This window comes from Trichechus manatus, unplaced genomic scaffold, assembly GCF_000243295.1.
Source record: "Trichechus manatus latirostris isolate Lorelei unplaced genomic scaffold, TriManLat1.0 scaffold00164, whole genome shotgun sequence".
NCBI classification, from domain to species: Eukaryota; Metazoa; Chordata; class Mammalia; order Sirenia; family Trichechidae; genus Trichechus; species Trichechus manatus.
The window spans coordinates 2,256,670-2,281,345 of record NW_004444100.1 but is presented as its reverse complement, the minus strand read 5'-3'; the positions used below and the strand labels follow the sequence as shown (position 1 = coordinate 2,281,345).

At 34.4% G+C, this 24,676-nt stretch overlaps 1 protein-coding gene across 6 annotated transcripts in view; it reads right to left on the bottom strand.

The window, feature by feature from the left end:
• Window positions 1-2,561: 2,561 nt before the first annotated feature.
• Window positions 2,562-24,676, bottom strand: part of CPSF6 (cleavage and polyadenylation specific factor 6) — a 41,629-nt gene continuing 19,514 nt past the window's right edge. For 2 of the 6 annotated variants that reach the window (XM_023740801.1, XM_023740803.1), the window contains 4 exons: window positions 24,129-24,633; window positions 18,482-18,597; window positions 17,696-17,849; window positions 11,891-15,636 (listed from right to left, as the gene is read on the bottom strand). In XM_023740801.1, coding sequence (XP_023596569.1) covers window positions 15,447-15,636; window positions 17,696-17,849; window positions 18,482-18,597; window positions 24,129-24,633 — 965 coding nt within the window. In that variant the 3' untranslated portion in view covers window positions 11,891-15,446. Of the gene's footprint in view, window positions 8,801-11,890; window positions 15,637-17,695; window positions 17,850-18,481; window positions 18,598-24,128; window positions 24,634-24,676 lie in introns of those variants that run through there. The other 4 variants (XM_012558402.2, XM_004386431.2, XM_023740802.1 and 1 more) reach the window with 3 other exon arrangements.

The following is a 24,676-nucleotide window of genomic DNA, read 5'->3' as shown; positions in this document are numbered from 1 at the left end:
ATATGGACTGGTATTGGCCATTTTGAATCAGACAATCCTATGGTCTACAATGCCAAGATTGACAAATTGAAGAGGAATGGTGTCGTATTCATCATCAAAAAGAATATTTCAAGATCTATCCTGAAGTAATGCTGTCAGTGATAGGATAATATCCACACACCTAAAAGAACACCAGTTAATATTACCATTATTCACATTTATACACTAACCACTAATGCCAAAGATGAAGAAACTAAAGACTTTTATGAACTTCTGCAGTCTTAAATGGATCAAACATGTGATCAAGATGCATTGATAATTATTGGTGACTGGAATGTGAATGCTGGAAACAAAGGATCAGTAGTTGGAAAATATGCCCTTGGTGATAGAAAAGATACTGGAGACTGCATGACAGAATGCATTACAGAATTTTCCAACATTAATGACTTCTCATTGCAAATACCATTTTTTCTATACATGGGGACCTTGCCAGATGGAAAACACAGGAATAAACTACATCTGTGGAAAGAGACAATGGAAAAGCTCAATATCATCATCAGAACAAGGTCAGGGGCAGACTGCAAAATAGCCCATCAACTGTTGATATGCAAGTTTAAACTGAAGCTGAAGAAAATTAAAATAAGTCCACAAGTGCCAAAATATGACCTTGAGTATATCCCACTTGAATTTGGAGACCATCTCAAGAATAGATTTGACACAGTGAACACTAATAACTGAAGACCAGATGAGTTGTGGGAGGACATCACACATGAAGCAAAGGGTCATTAAAAAGACAAGAAAGAAAGAAAAGACCAAAATGGATGTCACAAGAGACTCTGAAAGTTGCACTTGAATGTAGAGTAGCTAAAGTGAATAGAAGAAATGGTGAAGTAAAAGAGGTAAACAGAAGATTTCAAAGGGCAGCTTGACAAGACAAAGTATTACAATAAAACATGCAAAGACCCGGAGTTACAAAATCAAAAGGGAAGAACACACTTGGCATTTCTCAAGCTGAAAGAAATGAAGAAAAAACTCAAACCTCGAAGAAAAAATTCAAGCCTCAAGTTGCAATACTGAAGGAGTCCACCGGGAAAATATAAACGATGCAGGAAGTATCAAAAGGTGGAAAGAATACAAAGAGTCACTGTACCAAAAATGGTCGACGTTCAAACATTTCAATAGGCAGCATATGGTCAACAACCGATGGTAATGAAGAAATACAAGCTGCATCGAAGGCACTGGCAAAATACATGGCTCCAAGAATTGACAGAATACCAACTGAGATGTTTCAACAAACACATGCAACACTGGAAGTCTATGCCAAGAAATCTGAAAGACAGCTATCTGGCCAAATGACTGGATGAGATCCATTTGTACCCATTCCAAAGAAAGGCGATCCAACAGAATGTGTAAATTCTCAAATATCATCATTAATAACACACGCAAGTAAAATTTTGCTGAAGATAATTCAAAAGCAGTTGCAGCAGTACATCAACAGGAACGGCCAGAAATTCAAGCCAGATTCCGAAGAGGACATGGAACAAAGGATATCATGCTGACGTCAGACAGATCTTGGCTGAAAGCAGAAAACACCAGAAAGATGTTTACCTGTGTTTTACTGACTATGCAAAAGGCATTCAACTGTGTGGATCATAACAAATTATGGATAACACTGCAAAGAATGGAAATTCCAGAACATTTAATTGTTCTCATGAGGAATCTGTGCATAGACCAAGAGGCAGTCATTTGAACAGAGCCAAGAAAGGTGTGCATCAGGGTTGCATCCTTTCACCATACTTATTCAGTCTGTATCTGAGCAAATAATCTGAGAAGCTGGACTATATGAAGTACACAGCATCAAGACTGGAAAAAGACTCATTAACAAACTGCAATATGCAGATAACACAACCTTGCTTGCTGTAAGCAAAGAGGACTTGAAGCACTTACTGACGATCCAAGACTACAGTCTTCTGTATGGATTACACCTGGACATAAAGAAAACAAAGATCCTCACAACTGAACCAATAAGTAACATCATGATAAACAGAAAATTCTGAAGTTGTCAAGGATTCTGTTTTACTTGGATCCACAATCAACACCCATGAAAGCAGCAGTCAAGAAATCAAGACCTGTTGCACTGGGTGAATCTGCTGCAAAAGAACTCTTTCAAGTGTTAAAAAGCAAAGATGTCACCTTGAGGAGTAGGGTGCACCTGACCCAAGCCATGGTATTTCCAATTGTCTCATGTGTATGTGAAAGCTGCACAATGAATAAGGAAGACCGTAATGCCTTTGGATCACAGTATTGGAGAAGAATATTGAACATACCATGGAATGCCAGAAATCTGTCTTGGAAAATGCTCCTTAGAAATGTGGATGACGAGACTTCGTCTCGATTACTTTGGACATGCTATCAGGAGGGAGCAGTCACTGCAGGACATCATGCTTGGCAGAGGGTCAGTGAAAAACAGGAAGGCCCTCAACTAGATGGACTGACCAAGTGGCTGCAACAATGGACTCAAACATATCAATGACTGTGAGCAGTGAAGAAATCAAGACGTGTTGCACTGGGCAAATCTGCTGCAAAAGACTTTTCAAGTGTTAAAAAGCAAAGATAGCACAGGACCAGAAAGTGTTTCGTTCTTTTGTACATAGGGTCGTTGAGCTGGAAGCGACTCGACAGCACCTAGCAACCCCTACTCACCATTCTGCTAATCGTAACTGGCCAATCTCATGTATCCTTCCCCAGTTTAATCTGCAGCCCAGCTTTTTGAAATGCTAATCTAATTGTAGTACTTCACACACTTCAAGTGTTGTTTGGACAGTCTTTAATGTGAAGTACAAGCATGGCAGTCTGGTCCTTGCCTACTTCTTGAGCCCATACCAAAGCTATATTCCTTACTCTCTGCTTGAAACCGGCATTCTTTCAATTTCTACTAGTAAGTTCCCTCCTGCCAAAAGGCCTTTGGTGCAAGCCTCTTTGCCTAGGCACTTCCCTTCCCAGTTTAACAAATGAAGTCTCATTCCTTCATGAAAAGCCTCCATTAATAGGGAATTAAATGCTATTTTCTACAGTTTTCCTATAAACAGAATATGAATTGTGAAAGGTAAAGAATATAAATATCCCTTATCTTGTACTGACAATAGGTGATTAGAGTTATTAATGCAACACACTGGAAATCATTTCTAATAACAGTTCTTGTTTCATGGTAATGGTCAGGAAACAAAACTAGCAGAATGGGAAAATTCTCTCTATAAATCCTTTATTAAGGGAAAAAAAACAAAGATTCTCCCTATTTCATTAAAACAAGTCCCAAATCCTTTGGAGTTTGGTGTGTTATCTGGTCAAAAGATGTTCCTAATAATCTTTTCTTACAGTCAAACGCCAAATGCTCTCTGCTCCTACAAGTGTCTTAACTCACTCAAGGCAAGTGGAAATCAATGAATGCAATCTTCTTTAAAATGTAAACATATACCAAAGAGTAACAGAGTATCTAACAAAACCTGAACCACAATCTTAGTAGGGGTATGGGAAAGGGGTCCCAGTACTATTATTTCTCATATGGTTATTTCAATTGTTTAGAATCGTTACCTGAAGCTTGCAGGTCAGATCTCTGCGACGTGATTACAATTTATTACTGTTAAAAATATTTTTGTTGCAATCTAGAGAAATTTTTCACTTGATTAAAGTCTAGTGAGGTTAATAATCCCCTAAGAATAGTCAAATGTTTTTGGAATTTTAGATTTAAGAATAAAGTATCCTAGAAGTGTTTCAGTTTTTAATGCTAATTTTAGTCAGGTATTATCTGTCTTATAGATCACCAAAATGTTAATACAGAAGAAAATAACCACTTTGTAGGAGGCTGGCTTAAATAAAATGCAGACAACAGTTGAATTTTTGTTATACTGCACGTTACCAACAGATATGAATTATTCAAAATCATACACAATAGTTAATAAACTATAAATCAAACAAAATAAAGACAAACTGCAAAGTATTATCAAAACTGTATTTTATTTTCAATACAAGATAATATACCATGCTTGTTACTAGTGCAGTTTAAGACCAACAATGGCCATATAGCAAACTGCTGAACAGTCACCTAAATGCTAAAGAAAGAAAAGACAGAAAGTAAACATTAAACACAAAACTGCAATTACAAACAATTTAATAAAATGGAATGAGCTTTTTAATCGAAGCTAATATGGAAGTCTAGTTCTCATGGACATCAATAAGATGCCAATTTGATCAAACATCACCTTACCTTTGCACAGAAATCTCATTGTGAAGTCACCATAGAGTCAATAGCTAAAACTGTAAGACGGTCTTTGGCCTTCTGGTATTAGACAAATTATTTACAAACTGTGATTCCATAATATTCACGGATACTGGTAATATGATACATTTTTTTTTCTTTTTTTTGTTAAGGGCTTTCCACTAAAAATTGTATACCAACTTTGTAAGACTCTACAGGACTGTAAACTACTTTGCTAATATACCATGGGATGTAGAGGAAGAATGAATAAGAACAGACCTTTTTATAAGGCTAAAGTCATTAATGTTATAGAGCATTCCTTAGAATACATTATGATTTACCCAAAAAGGATCTTTTCCCATTAAATACCACCTGAGTACTACAATTTTCGAAGTAAAAAAATAAACATGAAGTTACCATTGAATTTTAAAATAATTTAACTTACAGAATGCTGAGAAGTGTTACGCGGCAACAGTGTGGCAAAAAAGAACACACCTTCAAAATGAAATGTTTTTACTAATTGCAGGGTCTGTCCAATTATGAAATTAATGCAAAACATTTACACCCATGGTGGAGGATACTCCCACATGAACTCTTGGTAGTATTTACTATCTGCAGTTACCATTTCAAGATTTGCATGACTTCAATTAAATTCTAATATTTTAAAAGACTCCCATTACAATATGTTAATTAATATAGCAGGAAGTCTTCAAAAAACTAAAATCTATCAATATATAACCAAGTATTTATGTGTCCCATACAAAAACTACAGTAGCTGCATACTCAGATAGTGAATGCCAACCACCTGAAATTTTAAATAAGAAACATTGATTAAGACAAACCTAAATCAATTTGAGTAAGATACAATTGCCTGAATATTTTGAATAGTCATAAAAATTCATATTGCTTCTTTCTACTGCTAAGAAAGAAGAGTATAAGAACTTCCTCCCAGAAGCCTAGACATTTAAACACACATTTTCTATTTCAATTTACAATAAAACTTTAATCTTGAATCTTTAGATTTTTCTAAATAAAAAATCTCATACTACAAACACAAGGAATGCCATATGTAAGGCCACATCTTAATAAATTTATAATTTTTGGTTGAATATTTATAAGAAAATTAGTCTAAGGCTTCTAAGAGTCAAGTTGTTAAAAAATAAATACACCAGTGTTTAAACTGAACGTTATTAAAAACAAACAAAAAAAAAACACTGTAAAAGATAAGAAAAGTAGAATGTTTTGCTACAAAAATCCCACTTGATATATTTTAGCACAAAAAATGTCTAATATGTACAATGGAGAAGCGTGCACATAGGTACATACAACTGGGGCAAACATTCATAGAGGGCTGTGGGATGCAAATAGACTTAATGAATAAAATTTAAATAGCAGTTATCTATAAAACAGGGAGAATCTCAATACTGTATTCTCTGTAAAGAATGAGAACATAAACTTCCTCTTAAAACAACTTAAGCTGAAGCTTAAACACAAAATTGGAGCCATCTCATAAGATACAGAAAATGCAATGACTGAGGTATCAAAACCAAAATGTCCAGAACACTCCAACAGAAAATTCTAGTAGTAGCATTTCATTGTATAAAACAGTATGTATTTAGGTTATTAGCACATTTAAATACGTAAGGGAAAGAGAAAGTCTTTGCCCTTTCAACAATTTACCCCCTTTACTATAAAATATTATACAACATTCATTAAAACCTCCGTGTTTATTTTAAGACTGACCTTAAACTATTAAAAAACAAAGTAATATTCTCCATAGGAGAATTAAATGAAAATAATATCTTAAGATACAATCCATATTAAGTTCTTTGTGGGTCTCTAAATTGTAGTTAACTGCTTAAAAACATTCTAGGTAGAGAAGTCATTAAATGGGGTAAACTATGATCAATAACCACTGCAACTTACTTCAAAAATCTTGCTTATGAAGACAGAAAATAAACTTCCAAATTTAGACAGGAATATCTTTTCCACAGTATACTTCCTTAAACCAAAAGCAGCACACTGAATTCACAGTACTGCTTCAGAAGCAATAATACCGTTCAGGTGCTATATCATTCATAATTTCACTGGTTGAAAGGAATGTGACTGCACAGCACTAATGCCATGGTTGAAAATTAAAGTCATTTGTTTTCATATCTAATAAATTATTTTTTGGCGTCTATGCAAGGACTTATCTCTTTGGATTGTTTTTACACATTAACAACAAAAAGAAGAGTTTTCAAATAACACCAGCCCGTAAACAACAAAAGGGTTATGAAAAGTAAAAACAAGGCTTACAATTTTCACCTTTACTACTATACATTCGTGTGTTATCAGGTAGAGAAAGACTTGGCAAAATTATTTGGTCAAACCCAAAAGTTATTTCCTTCTGAAACACTTAAAATAATGGACTGGGAACAAACAATTCTAGTACACTCATTATCTGCAAAAGAAGTCATGTCATCAGATCAGCCAAGTAGGAAAAACAGTGACAGAGAATGAGCAATTAAAGGGTTCCACTGATGAAAATGAAAAGGTAAATGAAGTAAGGACTTACTGGTAGAAAAATTTCCAGTTTTCATTTCAAGTTCAAGTGCAGTTAGATTTTTGTGATTCCATTTTAAAATTGCTCAGAGAAAACTATACTCTCATGGACATTTTACTTACCTGTTAACTATTAATTAATTTCCTTTGTAGTATATTTATGTCCATACTTCCTCACATTACGGTATTTTAATTAAAATATAAGAAAGCTAAGAAATGACAAAAACTAACAACACTTACACACAAAATAAAATCAATTTTGATACAACTTCCAAAAATGTTAAAAAAGCAACTGGATTTTCAACAAGATAAAATATTAAAATAAAAAACATTTCTGAGAGCAAATAGTTGTAATAAATGCCAATGATCCCATGCACAAATACTCTAATCACAAAATTTTTTAAAATAAAACTGGCAATAATACGAATAATTCAAAACAGCTATTTTGTGAGAAGTAGTTTGCTAGTGGACAAGATGAAATTAAACAATGGCAGTGCAAAGTGCATGTTACATAATATCGATGACACCCAAATACTTTAAGCACTGTCCTAAAATTTGGCTATTCTTTAAAAACCAATGTGTATTATCAGAAGATCTCTCAAAGATAATCAGATCTTAAAAACAAACTACCTTGCTTGTGGATTTGAACTCAACAAATTTCTGAAGTAGTGATCTGAAATTACCTTCCTATGAAAATATCCAATTATGATGACACTCTGCCTATATTAACTTTGCAATTAAGAACACATGCTACAAGGTGCTTTTAATGTGGGCCTACACATACAGGTTTGCAAAAAAAAATCTTTGATTAACTCAGAAACTCTAGCACGTATCAATTGGTTACATGAGCATACACAAGATTCCTTAAACTGTGGAGATAGGGTGCACCTATAATCTTCCATTATAGATGGAAGAGAATTCAACCCAATGTTAATAAACATCACACCCTTCAGAAATCTACAGCAACTGGAAAATTAAACTAAGGCTCTCTTTACTCATATTTATCCGCTGCATGGTTGTTTACATTGCCTGTGGCTTAAAAATTAAACCATAAGCACGATCAATATAAAACTGCAAATAACTGCAGCATCAAATGAGAACTGTCAAAATATTTCTTCAATGCTAGCAGTTCACAAGTAAGTGTTTCAGTACATCTGTGTTGTAATTAAGCTGCATTATTGTAGCAATTACCACACAGGTTTTTACTAGAATGTTAAAACCACACATCTTTTTGACCCCTAACACACTGACTGGATTGCTATCCTGTCAAATTTCAGTTTGTACAAGCTTATATACCATTCAGCAAAGTCACAAGCTAACTAGATAAAAACAGCTAGAAAAGCAGAATATAGAAATGTTAAATATCCAGGTCATCACCTATTCTAATATCAAAATCAAGGGCAAGAGACACTTAATTAGTATGTTTAATTCACTGAACGCAAGATTAGATTGATGCATATTCAAAAAACGCTATTGCAATACTTTTTAAAGGACAGTATAAATGTTCTCATAGTAACATTATCTTTAGATATTGCTGAACACAAGACTTTCCCTGAGGTGTAAACATCAAATAACTTGAACAGCTTTACACATCAGCCCCATTAAACAGTTTATTACAACACTACATCTATTGTAATCAAAGTGGTGCTGTTTACAGACATTATCATATGAACATTTTTAACAAGAACAAACTACTATAAAAACAAGCATTTACTTGACTTTTTTCCAACTGCTTGCACATTATAATGGCCAAATGTATATAACCAGTAATAAAGTTGCAAAAGCTTTAACTTTTTAAATCACACAGGTTTCCTTCAAATAAAACAGTTAAGCAACATAAAAAGTAAAAGTAGAGCTACTGGTTACCATTTACGCAGATTTGCTTTATTCAGATCTATTCCTGTTCATTTTATCCATGAATCCTTACAGGTTCAGTTCAATCACAAGAAGCAAACTGCTGGACAAGCGTCATTTTCCCCCATGAAGACTGTTTTGTCTTGGAAGGTGTTCCTCTTCCTTCAGCTGTAATGTGTCAAAATTTGTGATGTAGATTTTGCTATTCTCCATAATACACAGAAAAACGCTGGCTTAACTACACATACACAAGTCGTGCATCTATTTCACTCTTATGTATTCTAAGATAAGAATTAACCGAAACAGCAGCTGCCTTTGTGGTGGAGAAATGCTCCCAATTTATCTGATGATTAACACTGAGACATTCTGGTTTCACTCTTCTTAGATATTATCGACTTAAGAATTTAATGAATAAAACAGAAATGAAAATATAACAGCTACTGTTTCTGTGATGATGGAAACATTTATAAGTCATTTTCTAAAGTACGCACACTACAAAAATAAACGGAAAAATGCTCGGATGATTTTAATGTAAATATTTGTCATTCACCCACATATCAATTCTATATTAACTCATTTAAACAATGAAATGCTGAACTGAATATAAAATGCAATAAATATTTTACAAAATTAGTTGTATTTATTTCACAGCATACATGAACCTCTGCAATTATTATAAATCAAACGCTGCTCCAATTTACAAAATTTTTAAGTAAAATTTATAAATAGGTAGCTCAGTATGGGCATTTAAATAAATGACATTCACGTACAAATCTTTACACATAATACAAATTTAAAACATTTACTTTTAATGTCACCTGTATCAAATATTATAGTATATAAACTAACCAAAAACAAGTTAAATGGGAATCTACAATGATAAATTTCATTGAAAACTCACATAAAGAAAAAAAACACACAATAAATTTGATAAACTAAAATTCAAGAATACATAAATATGCAAACTTCAGGTAGAGGTTCACAATTGAAACATTCAAGTAACTTGGATATATGTGATCACTGAAACACACCAGGTATTTTAGATGTAAATTCCAAGAGAGCATTTCAATAAATTTAAGAGTCAAAAGGGCACAATGTTTAGTGATATTTTGCCATAAAAATTACTGAAAAATACTTTTTGTTCTACAATTAAGAGTAATTTGTCACAGCGATAAAATTTATCTTTTATGTCTTTTCCTCCTCAGCTAGGCTGTAAGCATCTTAAGAGCATTTGTACACGTATGCATCCCCAATGCCTAGCAGTAAAAACCTAAATTTTATAACTGGAAAAGAACAAAATTCAGAATTTTCTCTTTTAAACAGTTTCTGGATGCCTATATTTTTCAAAGAGATACTTAAACCATTTCTATTACCCTTTATTGCACCTTCATCTTATGATATGTTGATGAAGCTATTTAGTGGAATTATTTAATGGAAAAAATCTAAAATGGCAGCTTTCAAATGTTTTATTTTTATTATTTGCAATCCTCTTTTTAGAAGTGGTAAAGCATTAAAGAAAGAGAAGGTAGATGTTCTAATATGACAAAAGGATTACTGGGAACTCATGAAATCTTACAGCAAAAAACTGCTATCTCCCTAAAATTTTTGTTGTGCTGGCAAGAATACAGACAATCTAGGTCATTAAGAATGGAAAATATTCAACCTTTCCAAAAAATACATGTCAAATTTATATCACTCATCACTCTAATGGAGAATTTTACTACTTTTTCTATAGAGAGTCCTGCTCAGGAAATTACAACACCCATCTTTATCCGGGATGAATGCATTCGTTTTTTGCTTGATTATACTTTATAGACAAATCTTTACTATTAATAAATCTCTAATTTTTACCATACATATATATATAATCTAGACGATATTCTGGCAGTTTTATTCTATTTCTAAATACATTTATCCATTTGGAAATACAAATTTTACAATCTCAAACGGAAGCAACTCTGAAGGCAATACAACCCATTTCCAATAATCAAATTCCATATTAAAGTCTCAAATATCTAAGTAGACATCTGCATAAACAAAGACATCAGAAAGAAGTTTAAAAGTAACACACATTCAACGCCCCAGTTTTTAGGATATCATTTGGTCAAATCTGTGCTGTCAAAGCCATACAATTACTTGCTTTAGCTCTTAGTTATAAAAGGAAGACCTATGTAAACAGTTGTTAACAAATGGAATCTACAGCTCTGTAATGAAGTCTGTAAACTAAAGTGAGGACTAAGTAAAATTTCAATACACAGAGAAATACCTCTATTGTGAGGTAATGCAAGATCAAGCCAGTATTAACAATTTAAATTATGAGTGTTTCTCATGATTAGAAACTTATCTAAGCAAATGCGTTAGCATCAGTATTCCTAACCTCATGGTTAAGTTCATCTTTCAAGTAAAAGATTCCAATATATATATTTGTTATGGCTTACAGGTTTCCCTATTAATACATCAAATTAAAATATTCAAGTATAATGAGATGTACTTTAATTTAAACTCAATGAAATAAAATTTTTTCATCTGAAAATTTCTCCTTAACTTAATGAGAGGAATGGAGATAGGGTGGGCAAAAGAAATAAAAGTTACCTAAATACAAGTTAACTTCATTCCTTCTTGCATTGACTACAGCATATTTCACAAAACAATTTTGTTCATCGTAGATGTTTACAAAAAGTCCCTTACTACCAAAACATTTCATATCTTCATCTTTTTACTTTAGGACACAATACTTACCTCATTTTAACTAAAGCATTTTATTACACTATAAAATGTATACATGACTGTTGCTTTAGACAGTCCACTAAATAACAGAAACAAGCTTGATCACAGTCAAAGAAAAATTAGCTTTGCCCCAAAAAAGATTCACAAAAGGGACATTTCAAAATAGGATGTCATATAGAATTCACTGTGATAGTTAAAACATGCTACCACAAAAAGGCATATTAGTAAAGTTGGAGAGCATATATGGCACCCTTACCACTTTTTGATTATTAGGTTTTCTTTAAGCAATGCTAACTAAATATTTATTCAAAACATTATTTACTCAAAACAATCTAATTTACAGGCTAAAACAATGGTAGTAGATTTCACACCAAGATGGAAGGTGAGAGACCAAGGTGATCCACACTGGCATTGAAATTTTTTGAAATAGGGAACACTAACCGTTTATAAGCAAAATTATATTCTTAAACCACAGTGAGCAAAACTCTATACACTCACTCAAGGTATCACTTCCTACTGTCTTATCACTTAAATTACATAGCTGTGTAGAGACAAGTTTTGCAAATAATAGTAAAAGAAAGAAAAACTAGAACTAAACAAAGGAGAGCTAGCATATGCAGATGAAGTAAAGCAGTTAAGGATAAACAAGAAAACACACAGAAACACAGGGCTGGGAAATATTAAGCAAGTCTCAGATGACCTAAGAATTGCATGAATAATTTTTAATCTTATTAACAACCATTATCATTCATCAGGTAATTAAGAGAATTTAACTTCAGGAGATGAAACATCTAAACATGTAAGAAAGAACAACTAAAATGCTTCTCTGGGCTTTTTATATCCCCCCCCCCCCACAACCAACTGATACAAAGCTATATAAGCAGTGTCTTGGCTGAATGAAAAACGCAAAGCATCCTAAGTCTTGTGTATTTAACAACAAAATCTAAGATCACGTATGGTAGAAGGAAGAAAGTAGTAACACAGCAAAGCAAAATGGAGAGTTATTCAACCTAGACCCCCATACAAAACGTTTTAAAATTTTGCCAAAGAAATGGATATTGATTTGAGAATATATAAAACCTCAGAAATTAGGAAGATGAAGATCTAAAAAAGAGTAAAAAAATAATTTGCTTTCATTACTTTCCAGTACACAAAGCAAAAGCTGAACTGTTGACTGAAATTTGCTGAGTAGGGTTGTTCCAAACAAATAGCAAGAGGAGAGAAAGCTGAAAGAAAATAACTATGAAAGTAAAATAACTTCTGTAAGAAGTGTACAATATATTAAAGCACTGAACTACTTTTGCTCAGAGTGGTCTGAGAATAGAGGCAGAAATTACAGAATAGGAAGCACAATGTATTTACAAACTGAAATTTACAGTATTATTTTCCCATGAAAATATTACCTATTTGAACTTAGATACTGAATGCTTTTAGAAAAACTAATACATTTTTTAAAGTGAGAATGCAATTAACATTATCAACAATTTAAACACACAAAAAAATTAAAATGGGACAGACATTAACAACTTGCCAACATCATTGAGTTTCAAGTTAAATTAAGAACTTGCCCTTTTGGTCATTCATCACCATTTTAATAATAAGGTTACATTATTATTTTATTTATATACAGATTTAAAACTGACATTCATTTTAGCTTTCAAGTTACTATTATTCCACTTAGTCCATTTAAGATTTACATGAAAGCTCAAAAGGACTCATATTTTAAAACTTCTAAAGAGGTCAACAATAGACCGTATAGTGATTGTGATGCAATTTGCAGGTAGTTTTTTGTTTAAGAGCTTTCATTAGAATATGTTTGATCCCAGTCCCCACCCCTTTATTCACATCTACATCCACAATCAATATTGTTTAGTATAGCAAAGGTACAATATTCCAGGATAACAGAATCTTTTGCATTGGAAATGTTTATCACGTAGATTTTTGCTTGGATGAAGGCACATAACAATATTACAACTCAATTCTGATTAATGTACAAACAAAACATGGGAATTTTGGTATGGTACATCGGTGATTTAGAAAAAAAATGTCAACAACAATTTGCAAGTTAGGAATTCATAGTTAATGTCTGAATGTAATGAAACTCACGTCATGATATAGTTAGGTGTACCCATTACTGGACTATAGTTAATTCAAGTATTTAAAATTAACAATGCACTTTTCAGGAGTTTACCTGGCGGACTATGTTAATTTTACTAAAACTAGTAAGAAAACTATCATTAACTAACTTTGGGGATAAACTGGCCCAGAGGGGCCCCTTGACGGGCTCATTCAATTTGGAGATGACTGAAAATGTATGCAAGCTTCATTATCACGCCTCAGTAACTAAAAGCTTGCTAATAACTGACAAAGTCTAAATAAAAATACAACTTTTTTTGGTAGAACCTGTACCTTTCTATAAATGAAATGACTGATATAGTTAAACATTTCAAGTTATAACCTGGCCACAATTCACCTTAAGCAGCTGATGGACACTGGGAATTTTTTTCATAAGATGGGATCAGATCTATTCAATTGAGTGGGGGAAAAAAGCTCCATCTTTTAAAATTTAGTGTTCAGATTTACACGATACAACATTCATTTCTTATATCCAAAACAATATCAATTTCAATAAGCTTAGTTTTAAAAGTGAAAGATGTTTTGCCTCATATTAAAGGAAAGTTGAAGAATTACTTATATTTTGTAATACAATACATGGAGAACTATTTAGAAACTAAAGCTTGATAAATATTCAAGATGCATATTCTAAATGCAAGAAAAGGTATTAAAAATGGCCTTTTCATGTCAAAAAGCCCTTAAAGCTGTAAACAGTATAATAGCTTATTTGTGTTCCAGAAAAATTACAAAACTTTCATACTTATTTTCTAAATAGTATTAAAGGATTTCATCTGCTAAATGTTATGGTTATAAAGAGACTGCCATTCTGTCACAAAATTACATACACTTGCTAAAACCTTTGATTTTGCCCATGACAATTTAAATTCTAACAATTACCGTGACTAAGTTTTCGAAAAGTTTCTCATGATAACTAAAAACAATCTTGTAAAGAATAGTTAACTGTAAGGGGTTTATTTTAGCCTAATTTAATTTGGATAGGCCACAAACATATAAAGAAAAAAATATCTGTTTACAGAGTAACCTTTGTGTCACACGCACAAGCCGTGTAGTAACCCCCCACCACTTTTCACATGAATGTTGTTCACAAATATAAAAATAAAATTACACGTGAAAATGAAGTTTAAACAGACAACTCTCCCCAGTTTATGAAAAATGTACACAAGAAATTATTTTAAAATACAGAAAAAAAGACACAATGATTATGGTTTATGAATGAAACATCAAAGAAAATTATTTCAAAGTTATTTTAACTTGGAATGTATGGTTTGACACAATGTAAAATTTTTAAATATGGACTACCCTGAACCCATTTTAATTCAATAACTTTTGCATCTTCTTTGCAATTTAAGGACAGTTCACCCACCCCCTTCCCCCCTTTAAGAACAAAACCCAGATGCCAGGAAAATAGTCTCTCAGGGAACAGTTTTTTAAAAAAGTAAAAAAGCTCTTTCAATGGCAAGAAAACATCCTCCTGTACTATAAATCACTGTGTTAGATTTTCTTTAAAAGTTTCAGGGACAAGTGAGGTTAGTTCAAAGATAGAAACTTTAAATTGATTTTTAAAAATCCAAGGGCATTATGTATATAAACTAACTCCCTGTATTTTATACTTCAAATCACATGTAAGCTGTAGTTGAGAGAATTCCCATTTTTAGACTTTAGAAGTACACAATGAGTCCTCTTATTTTTTGCTTTCTTAAGACTATTAATAACCCAAAACCTAAAAGTGGTAACTCAGCAATACAATATTCAAGGATAAAAGATCAAAATCTTTACCTGTCATTACTTACCTGCCATTTTTCTCAGAAGTTTCCAGAAGATTAAATTCAGAACATGTAGTGGGACCATTTAAAATGTAGGTATATACTGTATAAACAATAGCCTTGGAGTTATAATTACTGTTAATAATATATATGCTAAATACAACAGGATCAAGCAATACCCACCTTCTCTAACGATGACGATACTCGCGCTCTCTGTCCCGCTCTCGGTCACGGTCTCGGTCACGATCCCGGTGTCTCTCTCGTTCTCTGCTCCTTTCTCTATAATAATCATCGTGACGATCTCTACTACGGGATTTATGACGTCGACTCTTTTCTCGTGATCTACTATGGTCCCTCTCTCTTGATCGTTCACGTCTTCTAAAAGAAATTACTGGATTAATGCTCTCCATAACAGGATAGCTTAAAAAGTTATTCAATATTTTGGTGTTTAAAAAAACTAAGGCAGCAAAAAATTCTTTCAAAATTCACTACAATTGTAATTATAAACAATTATAAACTGGAAATTTCATTTTTTAAAATTATCATGAAATTTGGAACGTGACACACCATGACAATACATCATATATCTACTTCAGCTAGTAGCCTAAAACATGCAATGTTTACTGAATGAACTAACAGAAAACAAAAGGAGAGAAAATTTCAAACACTTGTATTTCTGGCCAAAGAACATTCAGAATGTAGTTTTTTCAGAAATAAAATTTATAAACTCAACTAAACATACAATAGAATGAAAATACAATTAGCACCCATTAACTGGAATCTTTAACTACACCTATATATATCCATTTTACAACATTTCTAACTAATCATAATATGTTGTCAGGAGTACAACTCCACTAAAAAACTTTCTAATAATTAGTATAACCACTAGAAAGAACTGGGATACCATTTGCATTGTATTTAATAAGGAGAAATGTTTCATTGGCTGCTTTTATTTTTAACAGATAATTTAAACATATTGCCTAAAAGACTTAAAAATTGTAAGATGTACTTTCCAGTAATTCAGTCAAGTCCATCAATATAATAACTGATAAAACAATATGATCTGACGATGAGGCGTATGAGTACTTCTGCTAAGTCAAAAGATCAGAAATTCTGCTAAATTCTAACAAGGAAATAACAATTGTCTATTAGTTTAAATAAGAATATTCATACTTTCTATTTCTGCACCAGATAGCCAGACTTCAGCAAACATATTCTAGGTGCTAAGCTCCTTGATCAAGATCAAAGTTGTTACTTTGGACTTAAAAAGTTAAAAAGAATACTATAAAAGATACGGTCTTTAACTCTTGACAAATTTGTTCAGACACAAAGGTTCTTCCACTGGGTCACAAAGGTAGTAGCTGTGAAGTTGGGGAGCATGCCAAAGATAAGTTCTTTCTCTTTAATTAAGAAAACTATACCACCAGTTAAAAGTACACTAAAGACAGATCTAAGAATATCATATGAAGACTAAAAAATTCACCTTTAAAAACTATGTAAATTTCAAGATTAGTCAGCAGTAACGCTAAAGAAAAAAAAAAAACCTACCGAATAAGAAAAAATAATTAAGAAACAGACCATTCATTCATTTACTCCTTCATTTTAGAAATACTTATTTAGCACCCACTCTGTACTGGGCAGAAACCCTGGTGGTAGTGGTTGAGAGCTACGGCTGCTAACCAAAAGGTCGGCTGTTCAAAAACACCAGGCGCTCCTTGGAAACTATATGCGGCAGTTCTACTCTGTTCTAAAGGGTCGCTATGAGTTGGAATCGACTTGACAGAAACGAGTTTGGTTTTGGTTTTCTGTACCGGGCACTGTTTAGGCATTAGAAACATTGCAGTGAACAGGACAGATAAAGACTCCAGCCATCATTTAACTTGTGTTGTAGTGAGAAGAAATGTGCATTTAATAATAAGAAGAGATTACTGTATGTACTGTAATGAAATAAACAAGGATATGACAGACTAACCTGAGAAAAGGCCCCACTCCTAAGAAGTCAGACTGAATTGAGGCATGAAAGATAAGAAGCCAGCTATGTGGAGAGTCAGGGAAAACGGTTCCCATCAAAAGGAATACAAAGTGCAAAATCAATGAGGTGGTCAAGTTCTTGATGTGTCAGAGGAAAAGGAGAGAGACCAGTGCAGTTGGAATACAGTGAGCAAGGGAAGGGGTATAAGATGTAACTGAAAAGAAAGGGCAAGAACTACATCACACAGTGCCTCAATGTTTGCAGTTTTATTCTAAGAGCGAATGGAAGCATTAGAATGGTTTTAAGCAACTACTTGACATTTTATTGAGTTAAAAAAAATCATTCTGACTGCTGAACAAACAATAGGTAAAATCAAATTCCTATTTTAAAGTCCTCCAAACACAATACATTTCCATTTGTAAACTAGAAGTTTTAAATATACATGAGACAGAAAAGTTTTACCTTGATCCAGAACCGTAAGACTTGGACTCAATTCCATGAAGGCAATCTTGCAAAGAGCTAATAAGGACTTTGCAACGATCATCAGCGGATACTTTGGATTGTTTAATTAAGGAAATTGCGGTTACCAATGTCTCAATAGCACTCCCATAATCACCTGTGGAGAAAGGGGAGGGCTGAAGTCAAAAGAAATTTTGTTTCCAAAATACCAACAAATCACTTGGCGTTAAGATAATTTTTTTTTAGCAGTTCACCTTTAGCAAAAGGCTTTCATGTACATGAAAATAACCCAATTTGTTATTATTACAGCTGTATCAAGCAGATTAACATTTTGCAAATATCAGAATAGGTGAGCTTCCTTAAGGCCCCAGAACTAAGACTTAAATCTACACCTAATAATTTAAAATTAAGGGTCTTTCCACTACAGTGTGACTTATCTATAGCTTCCTTCAATGTCTTTTAAATAAATTATAGGTAATTTATTGGGTGGCACAAATGGTTAAGCACTGGACTACTAATACTAACCAAAAGGTTGGCAGTTCAAACCCACCCAGACGAGCCTCGGAAGACAGGCCTGGTGATCTGCTTTCTAAAGGTCACAGCCTTGAAAACCCTATGGAGCAGGTCTATTCTGCACACTTGGGGACCCGCCAGCAACAACAACAGTGGTGATTTGGGAAGATAAAAAGACCTACTGTATGTAAATAACTCATCTTCAAGACTATATTTAAAGTTTTAGGTCATAATACCATAAATAAGAAACATTAATACAGGAAGAAATATACAAACCAGCACTGGCATCAGACACAGCTCTTGAAATGGCACTGCTTGAGATTGCCCTATTTCTATTCATGATTTCTTCAAACTCAGCTTCACTCAATGGCGTTCTTGCAGTATCCATTTCCCTATAAAATCAAAATAATCCTTAAATTATACTCAACAGATTGTCTAAGTTAATCGTAACAGCGTGAAGCAATTCATACTAGCTGCTTTTGACAAGGGCCTTAGAGATAGTGGTTACTTTTCCAGACTGAAGCATGCCTATTTTTCCCTGCAAAGAGAACAAGTCTAAACAAAACTCTCTTACACTATGACCTTTCAGCTGAAATAAAACAGATCAGAAACCTAATCTTTGTGGAGGATAAAAATAATAAATTTACATATCTATAACACTTTTCAGTCAAACACATAATAAGTTGTTCTGAAGAATATATATAGAGACAGAGAGAGAGAAGGAAGGAGAGGGATGGTAGGAGGGAGGGGGAGGGGGAGGGTGCTGATAGCAAGAAAATATATCACTACACAATAAGTGTAGAAATGTGGTTTCATTTATGTTTGGATCCACCAGCCACAGGGCCCAACTCATAGTAGAGGAATAATAAATATCTGCTTAATTAATAGAATATAAATTTCATGAGGGACAAGATCTTATACTACCCTGTCTGCCCCTGAATCTCTAGCAGAGAATCTGGCATGAGTAATATAAAGGTAATACAAAAATGTAAATATATGTTGAAAGAAAAATTTAATAAAATCTCAGGATTTTATAAAATTGACAACTAGTGTGACTACATGTACAGTACAAAAAAAGGCACAATTTCTGCCGTCTCAGAAGTTATAAAGTAGGATGATGTGAGTTGAGTCAAGCAGTAACAGTTCATGTCAATGAAAAAATAGCTAATTAACTTTTTACATGCATATAAGCTATTACTGTTTTATTATTTGCATAGTACCTCCCAAATCATTTCTAATTATTCCCAAACTTTATAAACATTCTGACCAAATTATAAATTATCCGAAATAATGTGTGATTTCAGCTAAATGTTGTGACTTGTGTTCATACTATCTACCCCAAAAAAACACCATGTAAAAATCACTGTTCTTTAATTTTCAATTTAAAAAAGTCAATAACCAAAAAATTATCCTTGAAAACATGAAATTATAGAAATTCTGTATTATGTTACAGAATGGATACAAGACTCAAAGAAATTTTCAAACGAAGTCACATAACACACTCTTATACAGTAGGAGTGAATACTTTTTTTCCCCTGCTTTAAAATGGTTTTTTTTTTAAACTGTGCTTTAGGTGTAAGTGTACAGAGCAAATTAGTTTCTCATTCAACAATTTATACACAAATTGTTTTGTGACACCGGCTGCAATCCCCACAATGTGTCAACACCCACCCCCGCATTCCACCCTAGGTTCCCCATTTCCATGTCCCTTCCTGCCTTCTTGTCCTTGCTTTTGAGCAGATGTTGCCCATTTGGTCTCATTTACATGACTGAGCTGATAAGAAGCACGTTCCTCACGTGTGCTACTGTTTTACAGACCTGTGTAATCTTTCGGCTGAAGGGTGAACTTCAAGAGTGACTTCAGTTCTGAGTTAAAATGGTGTCTGGGGGCCAGTCTCGGGGTTCCTCCAGTCTCAGTCAAACCAGTAAGCCTCATTTTTTTGTGTGAATTTGAACTTTGTTCTACATTTTTCTCCCGTTCTGGCTGGGACCCTCTATTGTGATCCCTGTCAGAATGGTTGGTAGTGGTAGCCAGGTACCATCAAGTTGTTCTGGGCTTAGGCTGGTGGAGATTGTGGTACTTGTGGTCCAATAGTCCTTTGGACTAACATTTCCCATGTGTCTTTGGTTTTCTTCATTTTCTTTTGCTCTGGACAGGATCGGACCAGTAGATGTATCTTAGATGGACACCTGCAAGCTTTTAAGACCCCCGATGCTACTCACCAGAAATCAGAGAACATTTTCTTTATAAACTATGTTATGCCAACTGACCTAGGTGTTCCCTGAGACCATGGTGCTCAGCCCTTAGCTCAGTAACTCCGTCCCTCAGGGTGTTTGGATGTGTCTATTAAGTTTCTACGACTTTGCGTTTGTCATGTTGTGCTGATTTCCACTATAACATGTACTCTTTCCTTTCACCAAAGTTACCACTTATCTACTATCTAGTTACTGATTTCCCCTCTTCCCTCATAACCATCAAAGATTGTTTCTTTCTGTGTGTAAACCTTTTCTTGAGTTTTTATAATAGCGGCCTCATAAAGCACTTGTCCTTTTGTGATTGACTTATTTCACTCAGCATAATGCCTTCCAGATTCATCCATGTTGTGAGATGTTTCACAGATTCATCATTGTTCTTTATTGTTGCATAGTATTCCATTATGTGTATGTACCACAATTTGTTTATCCACTCATCTGCTGTTTCCATTTCTTTGCTATTGTGAATAGTGCTGCAATGAACATGGGTGTGCATATGTCTATTCAAGTGATGGCTTATTTCTCTAGGATATATTCTTAGGAGTGGGATTGCTGGATCATACAATATTTCTATTTCTAGCTTTTTAAGGAAGCACCATATAGTTTTCCATAGGGGTTGTGCCATTTTACATTCTCATCAGTAGCACCTAAGGAGTTCTAATCTCCCTGCAACCTCTCGAACGTTTGTTATTTCTTTTTTTTTTTTTAATTAGTGCCAGTAATGTTGGGGTGAGATGTTATCTCAACGTAGTTTTGATTTGTATTTCTCTAATGGGTAATGATCATAAGAATTTCTTCATGTGTCTGTCAGCTGCCTCAATTTCTTCTTTGGTGAAGTGCCTGTTCATATCCTTTGCCCATTTTTAAATTGGATTATGTCTTTTTATAGTTAAGATGTTGCAGTATCTTAAAGCTTTTAGGGATTAGACCCTTGTCAGATATGTTGTGGCCAAATTTTTTTTTTTCCAGTCTGCAGGTTCTCTTTTTACTGTTTCAGTGAAGTCTTTTGACGAGCATAAGTGCTTAATTTTTAGGAGATTCCAGTCATCTAGTTTATCTTCTGGCATTTGTGCATTGTTAGTTATGGTTTCTATCCTATTTATGCCATATATTAGGGCCCCTAGCATCGTCCCTATTTTCTCTTCCATGATCTTTAGTTCTAAGTTTCACATTTAGGTCTTTGATCCATTTTGAATTAGTTTTTGTGTATAGTGTGAGGTACGGGTCCTGTTTCATTTTTTTACAGATGGACATTCAGTTTTGCCAGCACCATTTGTTAAAGAGACTATGTCTTTTTCCCATTTAACAGACTTTGGGCAAGGGTGAATACTTGATATATAGTTACTGATTGGAATTAAAGCGAACAGAAGAAAAGTTACTCTAGGCTTACAGTTAGAACATTTTTCCAAAGAAAGCAAAGCATTTTTTGGCAGTCATAAAGATGTAATATCTATGAACAAGTAATAGTCAGTAGACTTTATTTATGACACAATAAAATGTACTGATGTCTTGGGCTTGTAGAAATTGAATGGAGTTAGACTGACGTTTAGATCCATTCCCACAGAACATTATCAGATAAATTAAAATACAAGGTAGTTTAAATAATGATAGCTGAAGAATATAAAAACAAATGATAAACTCAAAGGAAACAGAACGGGGTACTTGGAAATTCAAACAGTTCTTCAGAAATGATAAACACAGTTTCCTAAATTATGATTTGAGTATGGATAATTCTGAAATTACTTTAGAAGGGGGCCTAGAGATCATTTGGTTGAACAGTGGTTTCCACCCAGCTTTTCACTAAGGATCTCCATTATTTTAATTCCCACGAAGCCTGTTTTTTTTGTTTTTTGTTTTACGAGATTTTGTTTACCCAAGTATACTTATATAACTAATCTTCCCAATTTAATTAAGTCAGCAATTTGACAATGACATACCACTTCACCCCCACTAGGATGGCTATTATCAGGAAAAAAAAACCACAAAAACCCCAAAAAACAAGTGTTGACGAGTATGTAGAGAAACTGGAACCCTCATCCATTGCTGACGGGACTGTAAAATGGTCCTGCCGCTATGGAAACAGTTTGGTGGTTTCTCAAAGAATAAAATAGTCATGTGCCACATAACGTCTATTCGGGCAACGTCATCCAACTGCAAAAAACGTCTGTGGTCCCCAAGTTACGAACGTCCAACTTACCTAAAACCTGTAGTTATGAACCAACCCCCATAAAACCTATGATATTAAAAATTCGAGATATAATGGTTCGTAATAACAAAACAGGTGCTACTTTGCAACGTGCATCTAACCATTATTATTAATACTGTATTATCATGTTAAAGACGTTTTAATGTATCTGGAAGAGTTTCTTCAATGTTTTTTATGCATACCAAAGAACAGTACATATTAAGACAAACATCTGACTAACTGACACTAGATATGAACTGTACCTAACTGTTCCGACTTCAAATTCAGCTTAAAGACAGACTTAGGAACGGAACTCATCCGTAATCTGGGGACTGCCTGTTATATGTAATATGGTGTTCACACGACGTCCAAATTACATAATGTCCTATTTCACAGAATGTATCATGGATGTTAAGCATTGCACAACTGTACAGAATCACATTATGACCCAGTAACTCCACTTCTAGGTATGCATACCCAAAAGGCTTGAAAGCAAGGATACAAACAGATACTTGCACACCAATATTCACTGCAGCACTATTCACAATAGCTCAAAGGTGGAAACAACTCAAATGTTCAACAAGAGATGAAATGGGTAAATAAAATATTATACATGAAATAGAAGATTACTTAGCCATGAAGAGAAATGAACTCCTAATACATGCTGCAACATGGATGAACCTTGAAAACATTATGCTCATTGAAATAACTCATCACAAAAAGACAAATAATGCATGATTCCACTTGAAGTATTTAGAACAGGCAAATGCATCGAGACCAAAGCTTATCAGTGGTTACCAGGGATGGGTGGGCTGGAGTAAGGAGTTACTGCGTAAGGGGTACTGAGTTACTGTTAAGGGTAATGAAAAAATAGGCGATGGATAGTGGTGATGGTTGCACATGGGGAATGTAATCAATGTCACTGAATTTTACATGTAAAAATGGTGGAAATGGCAAATGTTTTGTTATGTATATTTTACCACAATTGAAAAAAAATATACATTAGGGCTGGCCCAACAGAAAAAAGTTAAGTGATCAGCTATGCAGAACTCCTGATTAGCAACAGATACTCAATAGTACCTACCAAACAAATTGATCTAATTCCTAAAATAATAAAGAAACTTTAGTGTTACAGAAAATAAGATTTAGATGCTAAAATTCTGAAAATTGCTAAGGATCCCATTTGCTACCTTACATTATCTTTATTAACCTCCTTCACTTTTAAAAACGATGAAACGAACTCCTGGGATTTAGTGACTTGCCCTAAATCACAGGGCTATGTAAATGGCAGAAATGGGGTTATTCCTGACCCTGTTCAGTATTATCACATTAACTTGCTGCCTCTTCCAACTGGAAGAGAAAACAATACAAAAAATTAATTACCTAAGGAAAGGCCAGCATTATAAGACACCTCAGTGACAGAGCTTAGAGTATCTTTTACCAATCAAAAATAGAGTGTACTTTCAAAGATACACACTAACTTACCTTCCCGGGGGCCCATAGTCCCCCCTATCATACGGTGGGGGTCGGCCATACGGGTCTGTTGGTGGTGGACCCCGGCTATCTGATGTAGGCATGCCGCTGTTAGTTGGTGGAGGAAAGAAAGCTGGGTTCACATGTGGAGCTGGCGGCGGGGCACCTGGAGGTGGTCCAGGAAGATGCGGAGGAGGAGCAAGTGTCAGGGGTGGCCCAAGAGGGCCAGGTGGGCGAGGTGGAAAGGGGCCTGGAGGTGGAGGTGGTCCCTGTTGTGGAGGTGGTGGACCAGGAGGGGGGCCGTAGCCTGGAACTGGAGGTGGAGGACCAGGAGGAAGTGGACCCAACGGAGGCTGCCCAAAAGGTTGTCCAGGAAAAAGAACTGGTGGTGGAGGGCGATCTCCTCGATTAGGAGGCCCAGCTAGTGGAGGAGGCAGAACCTGACCAGGAGGTGGAGGACCTGGTGGACCAGGTGGGCCTGGAGGACCTAATGGTGGACGTGGTGGAGTCTGTCCAGCTACAGAATAAAGGAAAGAGAAAGAAAAAAGCTTCAATAAGCT